The 11,921-nt window shown below is 42.4% G+C and overlaps 1 protein-coding gene across 2 annotated transcripts in view; it reads right to left on the bottom strand.

Moving 5' to 3' along the window:
* Positions 1-864: 864 nt before the first annotated feature.
* LOC135242159 (DENN domain-containing protein 2B-like) overlaps positions 865-11,921 on the bottom strand; it is a 60,728-nt gene continuing 49,671 nt past the window's right edge. For both annotated transcript variants that reach the window (XM_064313103.1, XM_064313102.1), the window contains 6 exons: positions 6,669-6,846; positions 4,825-4,866; positions 4,315-4,426; positions 3,168-3,407; positions 2,192-2,278; positions 865-1,661 (listed from right to left, as the gene is read on the bottom strand). In XM_064313103.1, coding sequence (XP_064169173.1) covers positions 1,627-1,661; positions 2,192-2,278; positions 3,168-3,407; positions 4,315-4,426; positions 4,825-4,866; positions 6,669-6,846 — 694 coding nt within the window. In that variant the 3' untranslated portion in view covers positions 865-1,626. The remainder of the gene's footprint in view (positions 1,662-2,191; positions 2,279-3,167; positions 3,408-4,314; positions 4,427-4,824; positions 4,867-6,668; positions 6,847-11,921) is intronic.

Below are 11,921 nucleotides of genomic sequence, written 5' to 3'. Positions count from 1 at the left end.
AAAAAGACTATACTTATGTCCAAAACAGGTAAAAAGGGGCACCTTTTCCCAAAATGCCTTTTTTGGTACAGATGGATTGGAAATCTTTCAAATACAGCTGGGTAAAAAAATAAAAATAATGTGTTTTAAAATGTTTATAAATAAGAGTTTTCATGTAAAAATGGCAAAATACATAAGACTATAGCCCCCCCCCCCCAAAAAAAAAAAAAAAAAAAAAAAAAAAAAAAAAAAAACTTTAAAAAAAAAAACTAAACAGACAAATGAAAAAATTTCGATGGGGTGATCTTTTCAGGACGGGATATTTATACTGCCTATCTATCTTAACAGTGAGAAAAACATCAATTATATTGAAATTGTTTCTTATTCTTATCATTTCAATGACAAAAATAACGTTTCCAATTACAATTTTTTTCAGACATAACATTTAGGCTATAATTCTAGTTTCGAAGGACAATGTTCAGTGCTACATCTGAAGCAGCGTTGGGTTATGTCTGGGTTAGGTTTAGCTCTAGCTCTTTATATTTGTATTTGGATGACCCAGTTTTTGGAAGGAAGGCCACCATCTCACGTATTTAGAAGTTTTTCAGTTAAATACATTTTTCACAATATATAACAGCATTTTCTCACATATTACATCCGATTGTTCACATTCAGTTCTAGCGTTTGCCTTCGTACATTCATTTTTGTTTTTTGGAGGTCAGAACACAACCTTACAACATATTTTGATATTATTTACATATTTCTTCAGTGAAATACATTTTTCTAGATGAATGTCTTCAAACACATTTCTTCAAACACTCATTCATTTGGAAAGAATACCGGCTCACCTGGAGTCAGATTAAATTGCACACAGTTGCACAAGCATTTCACCATTGAATAGGCATTTGACTTTAATCAGTTTGCCACCTTGGTGCCACTGTTTTTAGAATGGTGCATTTAAAACACCCAGCTGAGTTGTATTTTAATTTTCCAAGTACCATAAGGCAATTCAACTTTGAACATTTTATTCAGAATTTTACATAACTGACAAAGCAATCAATCACATGCGTTAAGACAGCAATTTCTTCATGTGTAGGCATGTACAAAAACCTCTCAGCTATTGAATGGACATGATTCTCATTTCTCATAAAGTACCTCATTCCATTGAAGGAAAGCAGTCTAACAGCATTATAAAACATACAAAAAACAACGTCACATTGACCTCTCACACTACAGCACAGACTAATGCTAACGGGACTATTCCCTTTTCTCAGCACACCTGATCAGAGTCTCACAAGCATTCTGTATAGTGAGTGGTTATTCTGAAACAGTCAAATGCACATTAGTTTGGTACCATCTTTTCTCTAGTATGTCCTATCATATGTCAAGCCCTTATATCAGTTCATACACACAAGATACCATAGGCCTAATAAAAATACAAATTGTAAAATGATCACCAGCAGTTCATGGAGTAATATGTACAGATTATGAAAAAGTTGCAAACAAATGCAAAATAAATTCTCTAGAGAATAGATGTGTCTGGTTTATCGGGTCTTGAATTGTGCACTCTTTGCAAAAAGACCTTGTTTAGGAAGGATTCCAGAGTCTCAAAATTTTGGTTAAAAGGTTCAGTAGGATGTGTTTTCTTTAGTTCTTTTTGTGAAGAAACTTCATTTTACTTCCTGAAAAACAGAAGAAAAAATGATTGTATTTACAAGCAAAATTAACAAATGCCACAGGTTATGGCCAATAAAAAAAAACTGCTTCAGGGATTCAAAAGTAGGGAGACTGATCGTTCAATGTTCACTCAAAGCTGAGTATTTGATGAGTCCACAGTATCACGGGCACAAGATTTTCACTTTTGATCAGCAATCAATTTAAACCTGTGTGGACTCAATAGTCAATGAATAACTATAGTACATATAGTATATTATACTATTAGTATAGTAATTATAGTACAGTAATTAATATATACTATAGTCTATATTACCTTACTAAAACAACTATACTACACTAAAACAAACTGAAAACTAGCTCACACATTGGCCCTCCAGTAATGGAGTCAGAGGTTCCTAGTCTACAGAATACATAGTGATAAAGAGACAGGGCAGAGGCAATGTTACCAATACAGAACTGAGTACCTCCTGTATCTGTAGAATCTGGGGTGTACAGACACAGTGCAGAACGAGGCTGTTTCGAGCCCTCTACTTACCCAGCCCTTTGAGGAACTTGTTGACCCCACTCTGTTCTGTGTCAGGCAGCTCCTCAAGATACTGCTCCACCCGCTGCTCAAACAGACCTGCCACAGGGATCACATCACAGGCTTTTCAACTATAAGACCATGGACACACTCATTTGTCACACCAACCAGCAGCTTAATTCTGGACAGTGCAGCCATGAAAGCTTTGTTTCACTGACAGGTGGAGCTTTGAATCAGGGTGACTTGTTACAGAATTCATTTAATGCATTGTACTAGTTAAAAAAGTAAAAAGCAACAGCTCATTAACCCCAGCCATGTCCCTTAGGCATCAACTGTTTCATGTATTTTCCTATAATGATTTGTGGCTGGGTCGTTAAATTTTTTTTGGTTTCAGAATGTTTTCGCAGCAAACCAAATGCACAATTCAACATTTAGACTCACATACCTCAAGGGTCAATACATTTGAAATGTCTTTTTTTGAAATATCAGCACCATTAAATAACCATATAATGTCATACTCAATACTACCAGAAGGGGGCAATCGTTACTTACACATGCTCAAGCTAAAAATAACAGTCATGTTTTGTTTTTGGTGAAGTAGCTGAGATGTTGACCAAAAAGGGATGTAGAACTGAAGCTAACACTTTGAACTCAGGAAACGTATCCTTCATAATTATTTATATTCTCCTCAAATTTGACCCCAGCGCTGTGCCCCTGCCTTCACCCAAAGCTTTCCTTGGGAGTATGAACCTACGGTGCTGGTTTGCAGTTATTTTGCGAGGTCAACCCTCTGTAGCCTGCTGCATCTGTGTTGTCGTTTAATTGTGATATAATTTCAATAAAATACAAAGAAAATTTCAATGTAAATAGAGCATAAACGTCACTTACCAACTATCTAAGTAACTAGGCTGTGGCTAGAGTATTGTGAGACAGTCATGCACAGGGTCCGGCCTGTTCTGGTACATCCTCCCCAATAATAAGTCTGTACCTTTGGCCCGGGACTTGCGCAGCTCGCGGTCCTGGATGAATCCGGCGAACATTTGTGACTCCATGAAGACACCCAGGAAGCGGCGGATGCTCTTGGACGCCACAGACTTCCGGAAGGCCTGGCGCTGGAAGACCCGCCCCCCTTGCTCATTCTGCGTGAGGAAGAGCGAGTAGTGGCCAATAGTCTCCAGGAAGAAGCGGATGAAGGCCTCAGACACTAGGTTGTTGATGGAGTTGCACTCTGGTGGAAACACAGGGACACTGTGATAAATCTCACAACATACAGGCACTCACTGCCAGAAAGACAGGCACATGATGGTAAATCTCACAGACATACAGGCACTCACTCTGCCAGAAATACAGGCACATGATGGTCAATCTCACAGATATACAGGCACTCACAGTGGAACTTACTGCAGTTTCAGTGCAGGTCCCTGCCAGCTCATAATGATATGAATGTTGTGGAAATATTTACTCTTTTTCTCAAAAGCTCAGTTATAGGTCAGTTTGCCAGAATGTTTTTCTCCCAAATTACATTATTCTGTTTCTTAAATTAAGGTACAGAGCTCCTCTCTAAAACAACACTGTTTTTAAAAGATGGAAAGAGAAGTCAGACAGAATTAGAAGGGCAAGGTTTTCTTCTGTTTGTGAGTATTGTTTACTGAAGGGGGTGATTGGGGTGAAGCGAAAGACGGGTAGGTTGTAAAAACATTTCAAATGAGAGCCAAGGTAGAAGGATGTTCTTTAATGAAGTGTTATAACAGAAATGAAGGTGTTATAACTGACCCTGCTCATCTCTACAGTATGCTGTGGCAATGTTTTTCACATGAAGTACCTGAAAATATTACCTACCTTAATTACATTCTGTGTGTTACCCAGAATTCCCTATTTCATCACTACTTACAGTACTTCCTCACTATAGCCTGTGCTGCTGTATTACAGACAGTGAAATGACCACCGTGTCAGGCTTCTTTACCAATTCAATTCAGTTACTGACTCATAACACTTAACACTGTGGAACTAACTGTACCACATCGAGCCAGACAGAGTTTGGGTCTTTCAGCTGGTTCAGTGTTTTAACTGAAGAAGTGGCACAGTGCTTTGCTTGGCTGGTCACACTACAGGATTGCACACTACCGGTGTTTTACCTTCATCTGATTCGCTGTCTGAGTCCTGGTTGATGATGGCATTCCTTTGCTCCAGAGCCTGCTCCAGAGCAGCTTGAAGTTTCCGTGGCAACAAAGTGGCCTCGTCATCCATCTGAACAGTGTCATTAATGAGCAATGAGGTTCCACATCCAAAATGAATCAATCTCAGTAATAACAACCAAATGAGAAATTAGATTTTTTTTTAAATAATATACTTTTGTGTAAAAAGATATTAAACCAATTTGTTACATCTGTAAGTTAGTTCATGAATCCATGTGTAAACACAATGTCAATATAGAAGTAATGGAAACTGGTATGATAACTAACATATACATTCACACAGTTTCTAACAACCAGAGAAGGTGAAGAACACTCTTCTGGTTCCTTTTGATTTGACTTGTTTAAGAAAGGCCCCAGAGAATAGTGATTGTTAGTTGTAAACAGAATTAGAGAATGGCCAATCAGCAGCAGTGGGATCAGAGATTAGCCAATCAGCAGCAGTTGTCTTACCTGTCTGATGAAGCGATCTGTTCCCAGGTCCACCATCAGAGCCTGAGTGTGGTAAGAACACAGAGAGGACATATTCAGGGACCCCTAAAAAAAACTTGGCCTATAGTGGCATTCATCCTAATGCAGCCCTGCTCACAGAGCTCAGAAGGGGGCAGACTCATGCTAAAGACTAAAATCAGGTTAGCCTTGTGCTAATGTGGGCAACATGATTTTCCTTTTTAAATTGTATAATGGCCACTGTAACCACTACCACATTCAAACATTTTAAAAGAACAACTGGGGACAAATCTTTCCTTCCCCAACCACATTTATACCTCTGTGACTCATGCAAGGTCGGCTCTCCTGGAGTGTGGTCAGGGACTGTGTAAGGAGCAGACTGAACGGCAGGGTTCCCCACGATTTAGTCCCACAGAGCAGTGGGTGAACATGCACACGAAGCATCACTGAATATCAAAATAACACGCATTATCCAAATTTCCTTGGGCCCTCCTGAACGAAGAACACATCTGAATCCGTTTTCTGATTTGACCTCAGCACATAGTTTTTTTTTATTTTTAATCCCCCTGATCTTAATACCACCAGACTTTAACAAATTATAAGGGGATCATTCAAGTTCTTTTAATCTATATGAGAAAAATCCCTTTAAAAGATATGCACGGCACTACATGATTACTCATTAGGCTGACCATTTGAAAAACTGAGGGACATTTGTTTCCTTGTAAAATTAATTTTCTCTGTTAAAGCCTTCATTGAGCCATCCTAATCTTGTGCCAGCTTCCAGCTTTTGGATCCCTTACAGAATTCCAGATGGACAATCCTCTGCCCTGACTTCCTCTTGCCTTAATGTGCCTCTGGAGAGGGACAGTAACTTGTGTCTCACAAGCTCTCTCTTATGATTGGCTGGGATCTGTTTCCTGTGAAGGTCTCAGCCAATGAAGTCCATCAACAGTGAACCCCACACAAAGAGAGAAAAGAGCCCTCCTCCTCTGACTCCGTAGTAAACATCACGAAAACAAATAGGATAACTGCTTGGATTTTAAATAGCCAAAGAGAGCTAGGGCTGGAACTTCCTTAGTATTTCATAAAGAAATAACTGAATGTCTAAGGCAGCCTGAAAATCATCATCTCAGAGGAAATCAAACCAAGCGAATGTTTGGAGATTAATCTGTTGCTCATCTCATTTTATTTCTAAAAGTAAGATAAGTAATCATGAAAGTTTAACATGTACCTGCAAACCCTTAGCATGCCACTTAGATACATTCAGGGTTTCAGGGAAAGGCTAAGCTTTTGATTTCTGCAGAACTCAGAGAGGTTTATGAAGCTGATGAATCATTCCGTAGGAATGACTGTAGTTTGCGGTTCAAGGCCATAATATCCCAGCTCATTGCTGCATAAACCATGGGGGCTAATGCTGACGATTTACATTTTCTACCGGCCTATCAATCCTGTGGGGAAAAGCAGGCCTAAGAGCAGGACTGGGACCGCGTGAGAGCAGCAGGGTCACAGCTGCAAGGAGGCAGCTCAGACAGCCCAGGGTCACAGTTCACTCTGGGTATCATAACAAAGCATTATTCACAGTGTCCCAGCATTAAAATAAACAAGCCCCTGAGAAGTATTAATAATATACGAATACCTTGGAGTATTTAGCAGGTGCTATTATCCAGAGCGACTTACACAGTCACTTATATTAGCAACACTTCCCATCTGGGCTTATGATTCTATTCATATGTGATTAATAATAACTTATAATAAAAGACTAAAGCAAAATACAATCGCAGACCTGAACCCAGGCCCAACGTCGCCCAGACACGGGCCAGACCCAGATCCAGAGAAAGTCAACCCACCTCCTCCACAGGGAGCTCCTTGAGTTTTGGCAGCGAGCTGGAGAGCAGGCCTACCAGGAAGGGGGTGGGACAGCACACAATGTCCAGCATGGAGGCGGGCAGCACGGGTATGAAGGTGTGCTGCCAGGAGAACGGGTACAGCAGGGCCACCACTGCATGCATGCAGCTGGACAGGGTGCTAGAGAGGCAGAGACAGACAGATGGACAGTCACACAGATGGACAGAGTGATGGAGAGGGAGGAACAGACAGATGGACAGTCACACAGATAGAGTGATGAAGAGGGAGGGACAGACAGATAGAGATCACACACACACACACACACACACACACACACACACACACACACACACAGTAGAACACAGCCATCTGCAGAAAACCACAACATGTCTGAGGGTGTTTTTTCTCATTTGTGTGCATGTGAATACAACATCAGTGTCCATGAAAAAAACGAATCTGGGACCCAACTGAGCCGAAATGTGTTTGCCTCTATGGAGTTCCCTAGAGGTCCAAACATTACCACAATGTACAAATAAATCAAAAGGCTACTGCAGCATTGAAAGGCATATCGTATTACTGAATTTATTTTTTCTCTTTCACAGTGTGTCTATACTTACACTTCAATGTCCTTACTTTAGTCCATTCCAGTATTTACCACTATTTTGGATATTGTTAAAATGAATGTCACAACAGCAGCAACTCACTTTGCACTGATCATGATTCTACTGTTTTTCTGGTGGGATATTTACTACTACAGATGCATAATTCATCTGTCAGAAGCATATGTCTCAATGGGGAAAAAGATTGAAATAAAAAAATCTTTCAAAATGGGTATAACCTTGGACGGTCTGGAATTCATGTGTGCACAACATGCTGTTCTTTATCTGACAGCACAATTAAAGAGAAAGAGCAGCCTATGCCTAACTGCCAGGAGTGAAATATTTCCACAGGAACCAGAGACCCAATCCACACTTTCAGGTGCGGTATGGGAGGTTATTTTGGATTTCTGACAATCGAATCCCCCCCACCCCTGTAGCAGGCCCATGCTTGGTCGCAACAGTCCTCGCGCCAAGCCCACCAACTGCTGGACTGCCAAATGACGGGTCGACCAAATACAGCAACAAGCCATCCCCACCGCACAAACACGCCAATTCCCCTCAACGCTAATGGAAAGCAGACGTTTCCAGTGTGTGTGCCGCAGAATGCTGTCCTTTGACATCATTAAGCCGCGAATGTCCTGAATTTGGAACTGGCATGCTAGAAAACGCCGCTGACAGAGAAACACAGCTACAGCTGCAGGCTCATGCAGTCGTGTGTGGTCTTCTCTTCCTTCTTTGCTTTTGGGCACTGTTAGAATGTGACACCCCACCAAATGTGACAGCCCCCAAGGGATGGGATGAGCTCGCCACGATACTGAGGACAACAGAGTTGCTGCCAATCCTCAAACCAGTTTAATCTACATCTTTGCTCAACTAACACTGAACTCTGAGTGTTTCTTATGAGTTCACTAGCTCTATGCTACATCTAACACCATACTCTCAGACCCACCTGCTACTTAAAGCACTACACCCTCAAGCTCCCGCATGCACTACCTATGGCACCTAAAGCTATGCTGCAAGACTGCAGTCAGTTGTGACACTCACTGACAGCTTGGTGGGCTATCTGGCTAAACCTAAACGTGTGCACTTCAGCAAGCTGCTCTGGATAAGGGTATTTGCTAAAGGCCTGAAGGCAAACGTAGAGTAATTACAGGAGTGATACAGAAGCCTCACCTGTGTGTCCTGCAGCGTGGGAGTTTATGTGAAGAAGCACTGGGGGCGGGGCTAAACAGAGGCAGTAATAACAGGGCATCAAACCCCTCCCGCCCTGCAGTTTAACCGACCACAGCTGTGATGATCTCTTCATCATCATTACGGCACGTCCCACCGCAGCGGAGCGGAGTCTGCGAAACCTGCCGCTGTCAGGGGAGCGCCTATGGAAAACTGGGGGGGCGTCACACCGTTTACTCAGGCGGAGGGTCCTCGGATTTACGGCAATCAAATCACAATACATCACACGAAACGAAAACACGCGCCCAGGAGTAAACGGTCAGGTTGGCTTGGGCCTCCAGACAGCTCAGACCCTATGGAAAGGCCCGTGAAAAATGCACATAAAGATTAACCTCGCAAATCTCAGCCTCAAAAATCTCTCTCTTGTTTTTGAAGAGTGGGTGCTTTCTTTCACCGTCTGAAGCCTCAGACTGATCTTAATGAACTCTGTTTAATTTTATGAGCTGCCTGAGGGGATCTGAGCAGATATAGAGTTTCCTGTACTCAGTCAGTTAGGGGAGGGGGGAGGGGGGGAGAAAGAGTTAGTGAGTGAGTGAGAGGGAGAGAGAGAAAAAGCAAGAGAGAGAGAGTGAGAGACAGAGAGAGAAAGAGAGAGAGAGAAAGAGTTAGTGAGTGAGTGAGAGGGAGAGAGAGAGAAAGAGAGAGAGAGTGAGAGTGAGAGAGGGAGAGAGAGAGAGAGAGAGGGAGAGAAAGAGAGAGAGAGAGATGGAGCAGAGGCTGACACAGTGCCCTGCCCCTGAGGGGAACTCATGGGAAAAAATTAACATGCAACACAAAACCATCATTACAGTCCAGCGGCAGCCATTCATTTGGCTTAGAAAAACATGACTGTGTTGTTCTGGGACCCAAAAAAAAGGCAAGCTCACACACACACACACACACACACACGCACACGCACGTGCACACACGCACACACACACATTTCTCATGACAGGACAGCTCTGTGTTGGCAATGGTCAAGGAGGAGATTTCAAAAGCATAACAGATCGGGAATGGAAAGTCTGTATCCGCTGGTTTAACAAGCATGGATGGGCTCCCACATTCCCAGCGAAAGCCGGATCAAGAGCTTAGAAATGACATGCGGCACAATGGGCTGGGGGTGTCAAGGTATTTGGGGGTGGGTGGGTCAGATCATGTCACCATCCTCACTACTTAAAAACGCCGCTTTATTTGCAAGAGTTGTCCAGTATAGCAGAGGGGCTGTTGGGAAGTCACAGACCTGACAGCTAACACACTGGCCTTGACAGCAGTGAACCGTGGATGGACACTGCATGTGTGTGACAATGTGTGTGCGGGACAGTCTGTGTGTGTGCACTCACAATGGTGTCAGCACACAGAGCTGAAGAGTGCTGGTAGTACAGACATGTTGTTATGTGAAAACGTTCGAAGCATTTCGCACTTCAGTAGGAGGGTCACTGACCCTGTGGAAGGAGGGGGCTCCTCACTCTCTCCTCTTTCTGTATTACCACACTGACACCACACTGAAAATGCACTGTTACCCAAGAAACATCACTCAAATCAGAACTCAGCCTCCTTTCACTTAATACACACACAAACCTCTGGACACCAAATATTAGACCTCAAATAACTTTGGATTCGACAAGCCAAAACAAGAAGGATCAAAGGCGCACATGCCTATATCTAATAAAAGATCTGACGTTTTCAAGTATGATGCAAGTGTATCTGCTGTGTGAAATTCTCACTGTCAGGATGGCTGAGATCATGAACTAATAAAATAATGCCTGATATGAAACATTATGGTAAAGGAAGAAACTGACAGAGAGCCCCTCTGTGAATGTCTGAGAGCACCTAACTTTCAGTCTAATCAGTCATACTAAATATGATACCAGACTAAATAAAATGCTTCTAAAGCAGGCAACACACAAATTCCACTGGTGGACATCTACATTTTCTGATTTCCACCCCAAACAGACCCAATGGCACATATTGTTCCTTCACTGACTACAGACAAACAGACCAAACTACACTAGGCCATCTAACACAACCTGTTCGTTATGAACATGACCATACAGGGTGCAGGGCAGGGTGTGACCGCAGTGTGTGGCCAGTTTCCAACACCATGTGGCACAATGTTGCTATGACCTGATAATGGTGTGATTTGGTCATTCGTAATACAAATGAAAACAAGAAAACACACATAAATCAATAGGTACTCCATTCACTAAAGTAAAGATGTTTTGGTGCTCTTTAATTCCCTTCAAGATGAAGGAACTGAGTGGTCAAAGGGGAGGGGAGGTTTGATGGAAAAACCCCAACTACTATAAAAAAACAAAAGATCCGGATTAATTTACCATTCCATGAGAAAAGGCTGCACACAGGGAATGATTCTCTCTCTCTCTCTAAACAGTACACTTCTCCTAAGGCCTGGTCTGAGTGCAAAAACATACCCATACTGGGGAAGAGGCCACTTAATTATCTACACCCACAAGATACTTCTGCAAGCAGACCCAAGGCCGGGAAAGACATTTACACACAAAGAGGTTTATAAAAGCAGGAAACACACTTCTTTTCTTTTTAAACCTTTTCTCCTGGGACTGAACAGCCACACCACCTCATACACTCCACTGTTTAATCTCGTCCAGGAGTTACTATATATTACCACCAATGAAGCATTAAAGGAGTTCACTTTGATACATCTCGTCTTTACAGGAATCACATGACTGGGTCCTTTTATTATCAACAGTATTAACTCAACGACACATGCACACAAACATCAGTGTTTTTGTGACTTGGCAGTTTCCTTTGTAAAAACATGTTCTGCTAGTGGTGAATTATGGGATTTGGCACCTTGCATTATCCCTAAGGGGGCGCGTCTCTCTGAGCAAGGTTCGTCTAGTACCAGGACCCACCCATACATAATTTTGGACACACCTGTTTCTCAGCACTGTTATCAACCAATGGGAAGCAGCCCCCAGAGGCTTCCACTATCAGCAAACCTGCTTGTGTGCTGCTGGAGCTGCAGATTCTGATTGGCCATCTCATCATTAGCTCTGTTTGTTTTGTTTGAAGGTGTGAGCCTGATGATGCGGTCACTCTATACAAACATTCACCAGGAACAGGCTTATCGAGGAGCACACCGGCCCACAAGTGTGCAATAATAAAGAAAAAAAAACATGCTGTCTCTCCTTATTTTGCACAAGAACCATTTTCCCAGCACAGGTGACGTTTCAAACACACACCTCATAACAACAGCCCTGTCCTACATGTGAACTTTATGGAAAACAGCACAGAGCTGTAAAAGACAGGTTTTAAAAGAAGCCCCACAGTTAATAGCCCCTGGCTTTTGAAATAGTGTGACAATATTCAGGGTGTGGCATTAAACAGCATGACACACAGCAAGACTCATGTACAGTGAGCTCCGTAATGTTTGGGACAAAGAAATACATTTTTTTATTGATTTCACTC

This window comes from Anguilla rostrata, chromosome 16 (assembly GCF_018555375.3).
Source record: "Anguilla rostrata isolate EN2019 chromosome 16, ASM1855537v3, whole genome shotgun sequence".
Lineage (NCBI taxonomy): Eukaryota > Metazoa > Chordata > Actinopteri > Anguilliformes > Anguillidae > Anguilla > Anguilla rostrata.
The sequence above is the reverse complement of the archived record's forward strand: the minus strand, read 5'-3'. Positions and strand labels throughout refer to the sequence as shown.